The following is a 19500-nucleotide window of genomic DNA, read 5'->3' on the forward strand; positions in this document are numbered from 1 at the left end:
AGCATTCTTACTGTTCCTCTTACCTAATGCTCTGTGTCCCCCATCTTTATGACTTTGTATTGACTGTCTTGACTGTCTGGAATGTATCCCTGCTTCCTTTCTGTCTCAGAATCCCAAGTAAAAGACCACCTTCCACATCAGGCCCTTCTGTTGTCCTCCTCTACCTAGTGTCTTGCCCCAGTATTCCTTGTCACCTCTATACAAGTTAGTTTTGTGTAATGCTTGTTTTGAAAACACAAATTTGTTCCAACAAGATTGACATGTTGGGGAACAATTGGAACATAACACAAATTTCTTGTTTGCTTATGTGTAATTTTGTCCGTGAGAAACAGCTGCCGTGTCTTGGAGTTGCAGCTGCCCTCTGCCTCACAGCATTGACTTTGCAAAGCTGGCTCCATGGGAACAAGCTGAGTAGGTAAATAGGTGCTTGAGCAAGCCTCAGACTCAGCCACTAGTTAGTGTAGCAGTTATGTTTTTCTTCATCATTTTACAGGTGTAACACTCTGCTGCCATTTTCATGGGGGTCCTTTTTTTTGAATATCATTGATGAATTTTTGCCCCCGTAAGAAATTGGTTTTTATTACACAATTTTGCATAGCAGGGTGGTGATTTTTCTTATTTGTTTAGGAATACTTGTGTTGCATTGGGACAAGTTGGTGTCACAGTGGATAGAGTGCCAGTCCTGGAGTCAGGAAGACTCATCTTCCTGAGCTGCATCTATCCTGAGCTAGGATGCTTCCTAGCTGTGTGACTCTGGGGAAGTCACTTAGCCCTATTTGCCTCAGTTTCATCATCTGGAGCTAGAGAAGGAAATGGCAAACTACTGTAGTATCTTTGCCAAGAAAACCCGAAATGGGGTCACACAGAGGCAGACACAACTAAAGAAAGACTGAACAACAACAAAATGTTGCATTAAACCAGAACTAACTGTATCTGGTTTTGTGTACTTGACTCTTTTGGAAGGTTTCAGGCTATTTGAAGGTAGTGACTATTTCACTGTTCTTTGTGTCTATAGTACCTGTCACAATATATGGCATCTAGTAGGTGCTTTATAAGTACTTATTGATTGATTAGATTTATTTTACCATGTATTTTGTTGAGAGGTTGTGGTCTGTATTTTGTGGCTATGTGGGTGGTTATGTAATAGTATGACTTGTGTAGAACGAAGTCTGACCCTCAAGGATGTTACTGAAAAAAGCCCTAGCATTTGGTTAAATTCAGCCAGCATTAATTAAGCACCTGCTATGTCCCAGGTACATTGCTTAAGACTAAAGGAAAACAGTCTCTGTGCTGAAGGCCCTGAACATTTGACTGGGTGGTAAATATGTGCACGGTTAAGTAAATACAAAGTGCACACCAAGTAATGTTAGCAGGATGAGGGTCCTACAAGCAGCCAAGCTAGGAAATGCCTCCTATGGGGGACATGATTAACAGACTGGTCTAATAAACACAGTGATTTTGAGGGAGTGGTAAGGGTGAATTATCTTTTGAGACAGCTACAGCAGCTGTAGTGTGATAAGAAAGTATCTGATTGGTTGCTTACATTAATAATGGAAAGAAAAGCCAAATTTTCACTTAAGGGTTAGTGAAAATAAAGATACATTTTTCCTATCCAAATTCACAGACCCTCTGAAATTTATCTCTAGAAACAATGAGATTCAAGCTTTAAACTTAGGAGAAGATGTAAAGACTAGATTATGTAGATTTGAGTCCTAGTCACAGGGGTAGTTGAAATCTTGGGAGGTGGTAAGATTACTTAGAGAAAGGAGAGAAAAGAGCCCAGAACAGAGACAAGGAGATGGCAGCATGTAGATGATGATCCACTAAAGGAAAAAGTAGGAAGTTGGAGACCCAGAAATGTCTGGAAAATCCAAAGGGGAAGCAGTTTTGGATACTTTGCATCAGATTCAGAGATGCTGTTACATGCTGAAGAGAAGGCAAGAATGATAAGGATGAAGAAAACACTCAGCGTTTATTAATAAAGAGCAAGTTCATTGATGTCTTTGGAGAGAACAACTTCAGCTTTCAAAGAGTTGAGGAAAGAGAAGGTGCTGTTGGTGCATGTAGCTTTAGCATTGTGCCGTATATACTTGGATGATAACTTAATATTATTTACTGTTTATGAATTGAAACACTTTTACATTTTCAGCAACAGTAACATTTGTTTCGTGGTTTTTTTTTGTTTCTATTCGGTTTTTTAAATTTTCAACTGGTCTTTTAGCTCTTAAGAGAAAGATAATGATAAAATTAATAGAATGTAAAAAGAGGTCACGCTTTATGTTTCCTATCCTTTAGATTAGATATTTGGAATTCTAAGTGGAAAGAAAATCTTAACCAAAAAAAAGCAATAATGGTGTAACTCTTCTTTTGAGCTTTAAGTGAAATGAATGATTTTTCATTATGCCCAAACTTTCCATCTTTACTGTTCTGTCTTTTTAAAAAAAATCTTTTCCCCTCTCTTTTCCCTTTTATTTTGTCTTCTCAGCTAACCTTCTTGCCCATTCATTAGAGCAGATATAAAACAGGGATTTATGAAGTTACCATTGCTTCGACACACATGATAGCTTAAACACTGTACTTTACAGCCAGTGGAAATGGTATTAAAAATAACCCTAAACATTATCACATGAAATAGAAGAATTGCTAAAAATCTATTAATATTATCAGGAAAATACTGTTAGTATATGAAAGATAAAATAGCATCCATGTAATTTTCATTTTTCAACTGCCAAACACTTCTGTGGAAATATTTATTAATCCATGTTGCGTTTTTTCCATTTAAGAAACTAATTTGTTAAATAGATGATTAATTGGTATCTAAAAATAAACTTCCAGGCATTTCTGCTGTATTTCTCCCATAATGAAGTTGTAGGTTACAATAAATTTTAAAAACTCATTTTTCTCAACTCTGCATTTGTTTACTTTAGTTCCTTTTTCTCCATCTGTTCTAATTTCTCCTAAAAATGGATGGGTTTATTTAGTGAAATTGACTTCCTTGAAAGAGGAAATGTTATTTCAGAAAATCCTAGCCTTTCAGAACCTTTTAGTCCAGTGTATTCATAAACAAGAATCTTTTCTAAAACTTTCCTGATAAGTGGTCAACCAGTCCTTTGCTTAAGGATCTTTGGGGAAGGAGAACTCACTACTTCACATTCCATTCCCTTTTTGAATAGTTCTAGCTCTTAGAAAGCTTTTCTGTACCTTAACACTAAATATTCCTCTTTGCAGAATAAGTCTGCTCCCTCTGTGACGGTCCTTCAGATTCCTAAACACAGCTATCCTAACCTTCCTAAATCCAGGACTAACCTTCTCAGTTTTATCAGTCTGTCTTCATGTGGAAGGATCTCAAGGTGCTTACCTAGATTTAGATTTGGTGAGAACTCCCTCTCTGGTACAAGGGAATTTTTTCATCCAAGAGAGAGTGTAGGGTATTTTAACACTGCCCCAAATCTTGTGGTGTTAACCTTCACTCTCCAGGCCTCAGTTTCCTCATCTGATATCCTTACCCATTCTCATCAGTACCTGGAACTATGCAGTCTGAAATTCTGGTCTCTGATCCTGGCCTCCTCATAATTGTCTACCTCTCAGAATCCTTCATTAGGATTAAACCTACTTTTCATCTTCACCATGTGACCTCTAGTCTCTCAAAACTCCCTCAATTAGTCATTCCCAATCTTCCCAGTCTTGACCTTGTATTAACCCTGTATTTGTTCAAGTAATTGGAACTGTACTATTCTTAAATGTACCACCTATTGTTTTATGTAGAGAATTTATTTATGTAGAGAAATGGAAATGAAGTGTGTAGATCTTGGCAAAGATTACATGGGGGTAGAAGAAGGGTTAGGGGTAGTGGAGACTGTATAGAAACTCAGAATAATTTGAGATAACAACAGAAACTTTCATCCAGGACAAGAGCAGAGATGGCTGCTAGGGAGAAGGACAAAGTCATGGAAAAATGCATTTTCTTTAATATATGTCCATTATGTAGAAAACATATGTACTTGGTCCCAAGAAATGCAGATAAAGGGTTCCATTTTTTAAAATGTGGTTAAGTATAATCAAGAAAATGGTTATTTTTCCTTCCAACCTACCCTAGTTCCAATTCTTTTATTTGCACCCCCCAGCGAATAAGTAATCTAAAGTGCAGGCAAGTTATTTTCTCTATACCTCCTATTTCTTCCACATATATATGGTCAATATTCATAGGACACCACTTATATTCTGTTATTATTATCTGCCTAAAATACTAGATTTTCTGAACATCACTTGTTTTCTGTAAGAGTAACTCATTTAAGGTACGCATTTGTAAACCACCTGCTTATGGCCAGAACCACCAGAAATTTGCAAAGTGTTTTACATGGGAAGTTAGCCTCTTTAAGTGCTCAAATTTAATGTTCAGAATGAATTGTAGCACAACTCTTGTAGAAAACCAGACTTTAGATTGTGAAACTTCTTGGATTCATGGTTAGCCTGAAGCATGTGACCCCTTCCAAAGCCTACAGTACTGTTTTCAGGAGCTCCGCACTAAAAGTAAAATGCAGGAGTGATTTTTCTCAGGTTGATAGGTGGAGATGAGCTAATGGAAAATGCTTTGCTCTGTCTCTTTCTCTCTCTTTCTTCTCTCTGTCTTTCTCTCTTCCCTCCCCCTTCCTCCTCCCCTTCTCTTTATCCCTCTCTCTCTTCTCACCCTCTCCCACTCCTGGCCTGATAACAAGACCTAACTAAGGCTGTTGGCCTCACTGCTTTTGGTAAGCAGCCAAAATAGGGCATTATTTACAGTTTGAGAAGAGAAAAGCCAGTGCTTGGCTCATGGCCCAGTTTACAAGGGTGCTGGCTATATTCCCTGTGGACTAGGAGGGACCAAAAGAGCAAGTTTTTGCAAACAAATTTTGGAAGATAATATTGTTGCTATTAAATTATTTTTTAATGAGATCTACTATTTCCCTGGTATAGAGAGCTCCTCATGAGGAAACTAGCTGCAACTCCTGTCTATCCTGTATTTATCTTATATTATGTAGTTATTTACTTCTTGTCTTCCCTATTAAGAGTCTACATTTCTTGAGGGTGTTTATTGCTTTTCTCTGTATCCTCTGGCTGAGGATAATACCTGCATCAGGTATGTTCTCCATAAATGCTTGTTGACTGACTGCAACTTAGAGTCATATTTGCCTGAGGCACCTGAATAGTTAATGGGATTGCCCAGAAGCTTAGCCAGTGTTTGTTTCCGGCAGAACTTGAAACAAGTTTACCTGGCTTAGAACAGGCTCTCTATCCACTATACCATGCTGCTCTTTCACTGTTATTAATTGTTATTCAGGATTGAAAACAGAAAAAAGCTTTGTTATCTGCCCTCATCAACACTAGATCAGTGATTCTCATTTAGTAGTTTGAACAATGGTCTGAGGGGTTCACACTAAAAATTCTTGAATGCTGTCTAAAGCAGTTAATAATTTCCCAGTTATGTTACAAATGTATTTTTCCCCTGACAACAAGCATGTTTATATTCGTCACATTATAGGTCTGTTTCTTCAGTGATTCAAAATCATCATGATTATGTGGGCAGTGATTTTGGTGTTTGTGCAGTTACACGGGACCCTGCTTCTGACTAAGCAGCAGTGTGTTCTTGAGGTTTCTCAACTTGTTACCAAGTTGTTTCTGAACCACCACAAGGGCTCAATATTTAAGCTCAAATCAATTCCCAGTGAATGGTCTGATACATTTGCATACCCACGTTTGATTTCTGTATATTGCAGCAGAGCAGCTCCCTCCGTTTCCTTCTGTTACTCTGTAATCATACCTCATCATCTCTGTAATCACTTGACCAAGCTGTTCTGTGCATTTGCATTTTTGCAGTGCAGATATTGGGCTGTTTAAAAATCTTGATCACTGGGCATGCAACATTACATGCCATCTTGAAACCATCATGGATTGTAACAAATTTTCTGCAGAAACAAACCTTATATTCCCTTTCATTTCAGTATTAAAGGCTGGTTTTTTTTTTTTGGTGAGGCAATCCAGGTTAAGTGATTAAAGGCTATTTTTAAAACTTACCCTTCACCGGTGTTACTATTCTGTTTGGTAGATTTTCAAATGAACTAGTTGGCTGTATTGATTAGTCAGTAGTTTTTGAGAAAGCATAGCTGGTGTGTAAGTGGTAGAAGAGAAGAAAGTCATGACTGAAGAGATTTTTGTCTTATAAAAATTAGTTTATATATACATGCTGGGTTTTTTCAGATGAAACTATTCTCATTAACCAATAGAAAAGTGAATATTTTATATTGTTTCTAGCTATTCACTAAATTTATTATTTCATCATTTGGCTAAATGGCTAAAAATTTAAAAATGAATTTCTGTCTCTTAGCAAGAGAGCTTGTAAAATTCTCCTACTATTCTCCCCTATGTATTTGTGTAAGCAAGCATTTTCATTTTATTCTTAATTTTAAATCAAAATATGAAACTCAATGAGGAACCAGTTTTAAGACTGTATGACATTGAGCCAAATATTGCAAACTTTTATTTAAATAAAGTTCAACATTGAAATTAAATTTGCATGTGATTATTATGTTAAACATTTTCTAAGTTGTGACTTAGTTAAGAATGAAGTGCATACTATATGCCAGGCACTGTGCTAAGTACAGATATAATAAGCATATAAAGTCTTGCTCAATTATTTTAATTCTTACAGAATGTTCTACATAAAACACTAATGATTATCTTGTAATTTTATATTTAGAGTTTTAATAATTATAAGTAGAATAAAAATGTATAGCTATAAAATACTATTTTAATTTTGGAGCTTTTGGGACAAAAGCTAGCATTGTCATTATTGTCAACACTTAATGAATAAATCTAAGAGAATATTATGAGTAATGTATTAAACTACCCTGGGGGTCCATAACATTTTTCTTTTTTGTTGTTATTGTTGAAACGGATTTGAGGGATAAAAACCACTGGCAATCACTTATTTAGGTAAAACTAAAACAATATGTATTAAGTGATTTCTGTGTGTAAGGCAAAAGTAGTAGAGGGCAAAAATAAAGTTCAGATCCTGTGACAAGAAATGCGTACATTTTATTCAAAAATCAAATTGATAAAGGGATTTGTAATGGACAGGGTGCAATGTTAAATTACAAAGAGATCACTTTTGACTAGGGGAAATGAAGGAAGATTCTGGAAGAGGTGGTATTGAATTAGGTCTTTCATCATGTATTTCAGCAAGAGGACTTTATTTTAGGAGCCACAAAGTATCTTTCTATATATAGAAGGGCCAAGAGGTAAGGAAGATAGAAGGGAGTTTGGTTTGGCTAGAATGTGGAATTTGTAAGGGGTGAAAAGGTAATTTGTAAAAGGTGAAAAGGTAAGTCATCGCCAGATCATGGAAGTCATTCAGTGTCAGGCTAAGGAGTTTGGAATTTATTTTCATCCTGTCTTCTTGCTCATATCTCTGGCTTTTCCCTGATTTGTATTTTATACTAGAAGGTCTTATTTCTTGAAGTGTTGTGAAGAACCAATTAACTTTTTCAGTTGAGATAGTAAAAAAACTATTTTTCCTTTTTTTTGTGGTTGTATTTTCTTATTATTTGAAATCATTGTTTTGATTTAAAACTGACCTGCTAGGTCCATGCTACAGTGAAGAAGTAAAGGAAAAAGTAGTGTCAGCAAAGATTTAACTGATTCTCATGAATTTTTTTAAAAGAACTAGAAAACAGGAATTTTAGTGGATAAACCCAAACAGTGATGCTGATTTGACTAAATTATTATTTTTTTATTGTCACAGAGACTTTGTCTTTGCATTTTTCAAAACATTGTTGCAAACCCATTTCAGTATGCAAATATGCAGGTTGGAAAATGTTTCTCTGGAAGATAAAATTTGGAATTCAGATAAAAAATAGGTTACATATAGCAAAATGCTTTCATAACAAGTTTGAGTTATTATTCAGCTATCTTCCTGGCATTAAAATTTCATTTCTTCATTCTCTTCACTTTTTAAAGAATTATTTAGGCATTACCTAAGATAATTATGAGCCCAGATAGTCTGTGGATTTTTAGGAACCAGCGTCACCTTAAAGCAGTATCCCTGGTTACCTAGACTTTAGTATTACAGCCTTGGGGCACCTCTAGTGGATTGATGCCTCCATTTATTTGCCTTTAGTTATCTTATCATTAGTTCTAAGCTTCCCTGAAAAATTTTCCAGAAATGATGTGGTTTACAGAAATAAGTTGTATTTTATGAATTGTTGGGTTAAATAGTTTCTGTGGTAGTATGAACAGTATCTGCACCAATACCGCACCAGTAGTGTCTTTATTTGTCCCTTAAGGAGAGGGGTAGTTATTTAGCAATTGATAACATAGAAATATAAGTTAGAGGGTCTAGCATCCTATCCTACCATCAGGAGGCTTCTTGATTTGACTGAAAATATGCTCAGAATTGGATAATGAATCGATGAGCTCAGGCTGGTGCATCCATGTGAATTCTAAAATTGGGCAATTGCCCTGGGAAGAACATGCCACTTTCCTGGAGTTACAGAGAGCTAGATAGTCTAGACTTAGAGCAAATCGCGATTTCCCACTTTATGCTGAGGAAAGGTAAGTTAAAGGTTAGATAGAAGCTTAAGTGTCACTAAATTTAGAATCGTGCCAATATCCTTTATATGCTCTTATGGTCAGAAAGTCACCAGAAGAAAATGAACTGTGCACATCCACTGTGACTGGAGCTGTAAATTGGTCCAGTCAGTCTTAAAGTAGTGATGGGTCACTGTAACTGAGAAAACCCTAATTTTAGGCAAATAAACCAGACTAGAGAAAAGATCGGAAGAATAAGAACAGCAGCCACCTGAAAAGAGAAGCAGATTGGCCACAATCGTGTCACACTGATATTGAAAACTTTTATGATGGTTCTCAATGGCCTATTTGATTAAAAATGGAAACCTGCACAGTCTTCATATGTATCCAAATTTTGTCTCCCACTGCCTCCTGTACTTATTATAGTTATTATTATATATTATATATTATTATAGATAGCAATTAATAACTTCTAAATGGAAAGAGGTGGAGTTTGCTATAATGGCATAGGGATGATAGAGTACCTGGGAAGGCTTTATGAAGAAGCTGGAATCTTAAAGAGAGGATAGGAATGAAATAGGTGGAGAAAAGGGGGCGATAGTGACAAGTGTGAAGTGCATTTACAATTAAGTGAGATAATAAAGCTGAGTTACCCTTCTTTCGGACATCACCACTGCAGTAATCTTTTCCTTTTCGGAACTCCTGTTTCATTTCTGACATACCCTAGTACTTGGTTATATAGCTATATTCCTCCTAAGGTTACTGTGACCAAAATAGCTTTGAAATAACATTGTTAATTTATTATATGCAAGTCACACTACCAATCACAACATTGTTCCACAGCAGCTAACCACCCCTAATGTGTAACTGTAACACTGTTTTAAAAAAAAAACTGAAAATTTTTTTATATCTTTTTAACATGGAGCAACATTATAATTGGATTTGCAAAAACAGAGTTGGGCAGGCAAGAATAGCACAGCGTGAGAATCAATTAAGAGCAAGCACCTGCTGTGTGCCAGGCCCCGTGATAGGTTCTGAGATGCCGATGCAGAGTCAAGGAGCAGTCTAGCAGGGGAGACAACAGGCAAACAACTATGTACAAACAGGATATATACAGGACAGGTTGGGAATAGTCTCAGAGGCAAGGCAGTACCATTTAGAGGCATGGGACAGGCTTGTTTTTGCAGAAAGTGGACTTCAGCTGAGACTTTAAAGGAAGCCAGGAGGTAAATATGAAGAGGGAGAGTGAGACAGCCAGGCAATACTTAGTCGAGTGATGTGTAAGGATCTGCAGAGAAGCCAGTGTCAAAGAATGAAATGATCTCTGTTTGCAAAGGACTTCACACTCTTATGGTGAAGATAACAAGTATATAGACAAAGTAAATATAAGCAGAACAAATACAAATAAATAAAAAATAGTGCCCTCCCTCTCAAACTACCCTGTATTTAACTATATACACAATTGACTAAATACAGGGTAATTTGAGAGGGAGGGCACTATCTATGGGGGGGGGGTCAGAAAAGGCTTTATGTAGGTCATGCTTGAGCTGTATCTTTTTAAAAAAATTATTAATTCATTTTTAGTTTTCAGCAATCACTTCACAAAGCTTTTGAGTTTTAAATTTGCTTCCCCTCCCTCCCTGCCTTCTTCCCCAAAATGGCACGAAATCTGATATAAGCTTTATATGTACATTCCTATTAAACATGTTTTCACATTAGTCATGTTGTAAAGAAAAATTAGAACTCATAAGAGGAACCACAGGAAAGAAGAAACAAAACAAAAGAAAAAAAGAGCATTGATCTGCATCAAACTCCATAGTTCTTTCTCTGGATGTGGGTAGCATTTTCCATTATGAGATTTTTGGAGATGTCTTAGATCCTTGCATTGCTGAGAAGGGTTACGTCTATCAAAGTTAGTCATCATACAACGTGGCTGTTACTATGTACAACTTTCTCCTGGTTCTGTTCACTTCACTCAGCATCAGTCCATACAAGTCTTTCCAGGTTTTTCTAAAGTCCGTTTGCTCATTTCTTATAGTACTGTAGTTTTACATTACATTCATATACCACAACTTGTTCAGCCATTCCCCAGTTGATGGGCATGCCCTCAATTTCCAATTCTTTGCCACCATGGAAAGAGCTGCTATACATATTTTTTGTACATGTGGGTCCTTTTCCCATTTTTATGCTCTCTTTGGGTTACAGCCCTAGAAATGCTATTGCTGGGTCAAAGGGTATGCACATTTTTATAGCCCTTTGGGCATGGTTCCAGATTGTTGAACTGTATCTTGAAGGAAGAGAAAGATTCTATGAGGCTGTGAGGGAAGGAGGTTTGAATGGATTGCAATTTCTTTCTATGAAGGAAGTTCCCATGTCTTTAAAGTCCTTTCATCATTGTGTTAATCTTACCTCCCAGCTAGGGAGATAAACTTTAAAAATTTTTTAAATTGTGAATTTCACCAACACCCCCCCCCAAAAAAAACACAATCGCAAAGTATTTCCATATACAAAAACAGAATGAGGCAGCTAAGTTGGCACAGTGGATAGAGTTCTAGGCCTAGAGTCAGGAACACTCATCTTCCTAAGTTTTAATCCAGCCCCAGACACTTAGTAGCTGTGTGACCCTAGGCAAGTTGCTTCACCCTGTTTGCCTCAGTTTCCTCATCTATAAAATGAACTAGAGAAGGCAATGTCAAGCCATTTCATTACCCTGCCAAGAAAACCCCAAATGGGGTCATGAAAAGTTGGATATGACTGAAAATGACTATCATAATAGAATGGCAAAAGAATATTATATGTGAAATTTAATGTTAGTTTTGTAGAGCTTACTTTTTTTTTAAGTATACAATTTAATGTTTACTTTCAAAGCTACCCCACTTGCCTTTGCTTCCTTCTGAATTACTAGCGGTTGATTATGGGATTGTTTAGCATTCTAGATTGGATATAAATCATTTGTATTCTATTTGGAGTACAACATAAACCTGAAAGTACTTTTGAGTGAGCTGTTGCTTTTACATGTGATAGCTGATGGTAGTAGTGGTAGTGACAATTTAGACAATCCATGAACTTCTATTAGTTTGTATTCTTAGAAATGTTTTGTAGGAACATGGGATTTCAGGTTAGAAAGGTCTTTAGAGATCATCTAGGATAACCTATCTTTCCATAAATGAGGAAATTGAGAAGAGAAATGACTAAATCAAGGTCAAACAGCATTAGTTAGGATCTGAACTTAGGTCTTCTAACTTCCAATTCAGTGTTCTTTCAACAACACCGCATTGCCTCTTCACTGTGGTGTGCAAAATCAAATTAGTTTATCCATTAGAGACAAAAGTTACAATAGAAATTACCTTTGTGAAGCATAACTTTTAAATAAATCACCACAATCCACCAAAAAACACATATGATTTACTTGAATATTATAGAATGTAGCTTCCAGTGGTCTATGTAAATCAGCAAAACTAAAGTATGTATAAATCAGGTAAACGAGGTGAATGCAATGCCCAGTCTCAGTAAAGAGCCTTAGAAGAAAGTGCTCATTGAAGTGCTAAAGACTGAATCACTTTTCTGCCTTCTGCTGCTTGCTTAAATGGAAGAGGACTAAATTGGTAGGTTCCAATTTTTAATTTCTTTTTTTTTGAAAATTTTAAAAATTTTCCCTTAATGTTGGATTCTCAAACATGCTGGCACTGATGTGGTAGTCAGTAAATCAAAGAACTTAAATGGGCGAATGGTTCTTTATTTGACAGAAAATGTGCTAAAAAACTATAAAGCAGTTTTATGATAATATTAATAATCATAGTTCAAGCTGACATCTTGCTTATACCATATACCACAATAAATAAATTTTCAAAATGAATGAGAATGGAATATTAAAGAGTCATGCCATTTCAAAAAGTACGAGAAAATTAGAAGATGCCAGTTACTTTTGATAGCTAAGGTTGGGAAGAGAATCTTAAATAAGGGACAGAGGAGGTCACAGTAGGCAAAGTACATAATTTGTTTATATGCAATTTCTGAGAACTCTATTTGTATTATTTGGTGATATACATTGGGAAATGGCCTGTAGTATTCCATATTTTTGTTTTTCCCTATATATCTTGCTTATGAGACTCTGAGAGATAGATGATGTAATTTTTTTTACCTTTTTATCCCATTTAAATTGATTTTACTTGTGCAAAATCTTTTCATTGTCATGTAATCTAAGTTATTTATTTTCTCTTTTTAACTAACCCTTAATTACTTTGTCATCAACCGAAGCAGTGAAAGGTACCTGGTCTCTTTTAATTGTTTGTTTTTTTAAGGTATGGCCTTCAGTATACAAGTCATGTATCCATTTTGTGCTTACTTTAGTGTATGGTGCAATATGTTGATCTATACCTCATTTTTGCCAAACTGCATTCCAGTTTTCCTGGCAGTTCTTTTCAAAAAGTGAAGTCTTCCCTTTTTTAAATAATCATTTTTGTCACTGGTGATAGAAGAACCAGCACATTTAGACTCTAACTTCTCTGTCTCCGAAGTCTATATAAATAAATACAAATGATCTTAAGGATGATGACGTCAAGAAGAATGGAAAGACCAGGTATATAGAAAACCATGCTGAAATTGATATAATATTGAAAATATGGTGGATTTCTTTGGAAAATATGTTGAGAGAAAACAAAAGCATAGAAGGGAAAAACTCATGGACAGTAATTCCCAAAAGCTACATGACTGAGAACTATACCTGCTTTTTTATTTTTATAAACTCTTCATAAGGAATGATCTGTATATATATTGAGGGAACAGGAAAACTTTAGCATACAATTCTCTACAGCAGATTACATCTATATAATTCATGTTGGGTGGGTGTTGCACTGGATACTACAAAATCCTACTGTTGGTTATTTGTTTATGAAAAGCAGAATGCACCCATGAATGCTTTTCCTCCCAAAAGGAATTACTCCTGCAGATGTTACAATACAAGATTCCTTTAGAAACACATTATAAAAAAACTAAACTATTCATTGGCCCCCTGATCTTTAGCATCAAATGAGGCATGAAACAAGGAAACCTGTATTCCCTTAAGATGTTTGCCACTGTCACAAAACATGTCTTATGCAGAAGTTCAAATGTAAGGTGGAATCCCTCTAGGTCAGAGATTTTTAACCTTTTGTGTGTCATGGACCCTTTCACAATCGGGGGGGGGATCCACAGACCTAAAGTTAAGAATCACTGCTGTAAAAGGCAAAGTACAGTGCTTCTGTTTTTAGATTACATTGTACTTATTTCATCATTCCCTAGAACATCAAAGGGCATTCTCTTTGAGATTAATGATTACTGAAAGGAGATCAACCTAACCATTCATATAAGAAAAACTAAGTGAGTGAAAAATACCTGTTGTTTGGATTCTGAGCTGAGTGGCCAGTTTATTGAGTTAGTACGCAACAAACATAGTACAAATGGACAATGACTGTACAGAATTGAATAGGAGAGAGACAGAGAATGAGTTTGCAACTGTTATGTGATGTTTTTAATGATCCTAAGCCACATGTACCTAGTGCAAACTCCTTTTTTCAATGTGAGTGTCTCCCCATTGTCACTTTATGAATTTTAATCTTTGAAACACAAAAGTCTCTGAGGAATTACAGTTGTAAATCACCCAGAAGATAATGGAGAGATGCATAATGTGGGTGTGAGTAAGCTGTGATATTTTTCTAATCAGGATATAAGTTCAAGAAGAATATAAAAGATATCGTTGAGGAAATATATGATCAGAAAAGGATGTGGGCCAGTCATGTAATATGAGAAGATAGATAAAATGGACTGTCCAAGTGCTATATTGGTGTTCTTGGACTGTAAGAGACTTGAAGGCCTCCATCAGGTTGGGAGAATTTTCTCTAGAGATCTATGGAACACCCTGGAGGATACCTACATCAAGGAGACCATAGATCTGTTGGAGTATTGGAACGCTCCTATGTTCATGTATTCAGGACTTGATGGCTTCTAGTGTTCAATTCTGCATCTATGATTACTATTGTTATTGATAATTGAATTAGAAAGGTGAAAAGCAAAGTTCTTTGGAAAGTCTGAAGAGGAATGATGGTTACTGGCTTGGGAATCAAAGATGGATGACTTCATGGAGAGCTTGGCATGTTAGTTAAGATTTAAAACCTGAATGGGAATTTAGAAGTCAAAAGAGGAGTGAGATGGAAGCCAGGAAGGGAAAATATATGCGATCCGTTTTGGCTGAAAAGAGGAATTAGGGGCAGCTAGGTGGCGCAGTAGATAGAGCTCCAGCCTTAAAGTCAGGAGCATCTGAGTTCAAATCTGGCCTCAGACATTTGACAGACACTAGCTGTGTGACCCTGGGCAAGTGACTTAACCCTGATTGCCTCGCCAAAAAAAGAAAAAGAAAAGAAGAATTCGTAGAAGGAAATAATATGAGATAAAGTGGATAGAATAGTACTAGATTTTGGAGGGTCTTGGATGCCGGATAAAGGGCATTACTCAGTGGGTGTTTTAGGGTGCAATTGAACAGGAGTAACCAGATCCATGCATGAACAACATTAGTCTGATGGCAGTATAGCAGATACTGATTTATTAGTAATAAGTACATGCTACCTTACTTAAATATTCTATCCATGATCTAAAATGATAATTTTACCTTGTAACTATAAATTTGTTATCAACTCTCATTAATTTAAACTTTTTTACCATAATGTCTGAAACACAAAATCTATTAATACTTTTGGTATAGTGATTTTATAGAAATAATAATTTTTAATTTTAAAAATTCAATTTATATTTTTTTTCTTGTTGCAGGAGCTAGAGTTAATGCCAAAGACAGCAAATGGTTGACTCCTTTACACAGAGCAGTTGCATCTTGTAGTGAGGTATGAATTTTTTTTAGTAGCATAATTTTTGAAGAAATGATTACCTAGTGGCCATATTATCTCTAGCAAAAAGAATCATAAGAACCTACTTGGTTAAGCACCGATCTTCTCTCCACAAGTGGGAAAACTTTGAGTCTCTAGCATTCAGTGCAGTTACCCTTCTCCATACCCCCTTTATAAATGTGCTTGTTTGGTCAAGATCATTTCTCTCCTGGGGAATCCATTCTTCACAGCCCTCCAGGAAACCCTCAAGCTCCAAGGCCTAGTTTTGACCTATGAGGCCATACTACTTCTTATGATGGGATTAGATATTCATTTAATAATATAATTAAATAATGGTAACTGAGAAAGTACTAGTAAAGGGATAGTTGCAAGAAAATTTAAAAACAAGAAAGAGATGGCCTGTAACTTTCCTGTTCAAAGTTCTTCAATGATTCTGTTTCCTACTATGTCACGACTTTTTGCAAAATAATTCAGTTTGAGTTATGGAAAAAGCATCAGAAACCTTAAACTGTCACTAATTAACTTTGAGACCTTGACCAAGGTCAGTGACATCTTAGACGTTAGCATCCTCATCGCAAAATTAGGGGGATGAACTAGAATCTAGTATGGTCTCAAAGTTATATAATGCTTAGGGGTCTAGATTATAACAATAATAGATGCAGAGCATGATGCAGTAAAAATGTATCATGGATCTACTGTGTGTGAAGTACTTTGCTAAGCATTCAGGATGCAAAAATGAAAAAATATCGCAGTCCTTTTTCTTAAGAAACTTACATTTTGACTGGGAAAGTAGGGCATGCAGGAAGAAAAAAAAATACATACCACAGGATAGAAAATGACTAGAATGAAACAGGTGACTTTGAGCTAGAAGGAATCAGAGAGAGGTTTCATGGAGGAGTGATAGCATCTGGATAAAGACTTAGAGGAAGGAAACAAATTCTTCAGTTGTCAGAGCTAAGGATGAATGTGTGTTCCAGACTTTCCAGGAACATCAGAGCAAGATTAAACAATAGCTGTTGAGCCTGTTTATATAGGACATAGATTTCATGAAGGCCAGAATAGTATGTGAAAGAAATTTCTTTCTCCCTCTCTCCTCTCTTCTCCCTTTCCCTCCCCCTGTTTCCCTCTTCTTCCTTGTCTCCTCTCCTCTCTCTTTTCTCCCTCTCTCTCTCCTCTCTTTTCTTCTCTTTTCTTCCTCTCCCCTCTCCTCTCTTCTCTCCTTTCTCTTCTCTCTCTCTTCTCTCCCTCTCTACCTCTTTCTTCCCCTCTCTTTCTCCCCCTCTCCTTGCCCATTCTTCCTACATGTCCCTTAAATATCTCTAACCCAGCAATTCTAAAACCATCTCTTCGAAAATGTCCTCAGTCTACTTTAGTTTCCTGTGTGAAAAATGGGATTAATAATGGCATCTACCTTACCGGGTTGTTGTGAGCATCAAAAGAAATCATAGCTGTTAAGTGCTTAGCACAGACACGGTGTTGCACATGTGGACCCTGAATAAATGCTTACTCTTTTCTGACCTTTCTCATGGCTGACAGAAGACTATTTCTGAAGTATGAGTCTGATCATGTGTCATTTCTACATAATAATCTTAGAATCGTGGATTTAGAGAGACATTCTAGGTCCTCCCTCTAGTTCTCAAGACCTGCAGATGGTTTATTTTTCCAAGGTCCCACAGCGAGTGGCAGAGCTGGTCCTGAATCCAGCCCTCTGATTCAATACCAGGACAACTTCTGCTGTTGTTCCATGCTGCTGCCTCTTTCCTCTAGAATTAAACACAAGTTCCCTTCACTCTTCCTGCTTATTTCAGAGTCTAGTTCAGTCCAAACTGTCTTTGTTCCTGGTGTCCAAATGAGGCATTTCTGTGTGTTCCCCCCCACCTCTAGTCTTGAAATGTCTTTCCTTCCAAGGCTGAGTTCAGATGCTGCTTTCTGAGTGTTCTCTCCTTTGTCAGATCATCTTGTAATTTAATTATGAATGTACATGTTGAGTCCACCAAGTCCACTCTGTGAGGGCAGCAACTATTTTTTTTTCATTGTATCTAACTCCTAAATGCTTGCTTGTTGAATTGAATTTTGAGGAATAAAGGGAAACGATATAAGAGAACTAAGTTTGATTAAGGAATAGCTAAGAAAAACATAGGTCATTTGCTAAAGCAATTTTTAATTTTTTATGCCTATGAACAAGAATTAACAATAGGAATTACTCTGTTTTGGAGCAATCAGCAATCTGAAATATCAAGAGAGAAATCTTAGGTTACCTGAATAGTTAAGTCACATGTTTACATGATTGTCTATACCATGTTATCAAAAGAGCCTTCAGTTTGGGGGATTTGTTAAAGTATATTAATAAATAAGTTTTACTGTTATAAACTCCACAAGCACCTTTATATTTTAATATTATTTTTCTCAGTGGGTGTTGGTATATTTTTATAACTGCTCTATCCTTTTTCACTTAATTTTTGTTTACACAAATTTTTCAGGAAGCTGTCCAGGTATTGTTGAAGCATTCAGCAGATGTTAATGCTCGTGATAAAAATTGGCAAACTCCTTTACATATAGCTGCTGCAAACAAAGCTGTCCAGTGTGCTGAAGCTTTGGTTCCCCTCCTAAGCAATGTAAATGTGTCTGATAGAGCTGGCAGAACAGCTTTGCATCATGCAGCGTTCAGCGGACATGTGGAGGTACGCAATCAGTTATTTAGTGTTCTTTAAGAGTGATTTTTGTCTGTTAGGATGAAAAAAATTATTTGTATAATTAAAAATAGGAGAAAGTATTTTGGATTTCATTTTTCCTCTTACCCATAGCAAAGCCTTAAACTCTCATTCTAGCAGACATTTATATCTTAATTATCATTGTTTTAGAAGTTTTTTTTATTCAGCAATTATAGTCAGCTATGTTTAATCTATTTTAAATATAACTTTCAGCAGGGATTATGGAAGCTAAGTACCAGGTTGCTGTATTGCATTATTTCTTTTGTTTATTTTCCCCACTAATCAAAGAATCATAGAATTTTATAACTTGCAGGAAATTTAAATAAGATCAAGTCCAAGGTTTCAAGTTAATTTAAAAGCATTATTGAATTCATAATATCCCTTGGGGTAACTTGGTGGCACAATGGATAGAGCAGAGCTCTGGGCCCGGAATTAGGAAGATATGAGTTCAAATCCAGCCTCAGACATCTATTAGCTGTGTAACTCTGGGCAAGTGACTTCACTTCAGTTTGCCTCAGTTTCCTTTTCTGTAAAATGGGGTTTACCTCCCTGCCTTGTTGTGAGGATTAAATGAGATGATTGTAAAGTGGGCACACAGTAGGCACTTAATGTTTGTTTGCTTCCTTAGATGAGGCATTTTGTGTTTTCTTATTGAATGGGTGTAAGTAGTCCAATTATTTTCTTGTGGGGGCCCATGGGTTTTGTTTTTTTACATTAAAAAAGCAATTCTATACTCCCAAAAAGTTATTTGGGAACTTTTTCTAGTTTTGTCCTCTCGTTTTGAATATGAAGTAATTGAGGCCTGTAGGAGTGGAGGGCCTTGCCCACAGGCAGCTCCTTAGTGGCGTCATAGGGACTGAGAAGTGTCTCAATTTTATGCATTAATATGAAATTATGTTGTTTATTTATCTCAGATGGTCAATCTGCTGCTGTCTAGAGGTGCTAATATTAATGCATTTGATAAGAAGGACAGACGTGCTATTCATTGGGCAGCATATATGGGTATGTAATTTATTTCATTTTTGAGCTGTGTTTTATAAATCACACATTACAATTCTTGTGATTGAATGATTGACTAAATCATTTTTGTAGAAGTTATGGAAGAAATGAAAGAACAGGATATAGAGAGTAGTTATATATAGATTACACATAACATTATTGGGAGGCTGTGTCCAGTGCTATTTTGAATCATTGTGTTAATACGAAATGTTGAATATGAAGTGTATTTAATCCTCCCCTCCATCTTTTATCTGATCTGGTTTTGAGATCATTTCACCAATTGCTAGCCCACTGGTTGTACAGTCAGTCCTCAACTGTCATGGGGGTATCTTCCTAGAGAATGGTGAGAAAGT

At 36.3% G+C, this 19500-nt stretch overlaps 1 protein-coding gene across 3 annotated transcripts in view; it reads left to right on the forward strand.

Moving 5' to 3' along the window:
• The window catches only part of ANKRD28 (ankyrin repeat domain 28), a 204466-nt gene that overhangs the window by 107887 nt on the left and 77079 nt on the right, over nt 1-19500 (forward strand). For all 3 annotated transcript variants that reach the window (XM_078151469.1, XM_020987233.2, XM_020987235.2), the window contains 3 exons: nt 15364-15434; nt 17918-18118; nt 19063-19150. In XM_078151469.1, the coding sequence (XP_078007595.1) occupies nt 15364-15434; nt 17918-18118; nt 19063-19150 (360 nt within the window). The remainder of the gene's footprint in view (nt 1-15363; nt 15435-17917; nt 18119-19062; nt 19151-19500) is intronic.

This window comes from Phascolarctos cinereus, unplaced genomic scaffold, assembly GCF_003287225.1.
Source record: "Phascolarctos cinereus isolate Bilbo 61053 unplaced genomic scaffold, phaCin_HiC Scaffold_1;HRSCAF=81, whole genome shotgun sequence".
In the NCBI taxonomy this organism is placed as follows: Eukaryota; Metazoa; Chordata; class Mammalia; order Diprotodontia; family Phascolarctidae; genus Phascolarctos; species Phascolarctos cinereus.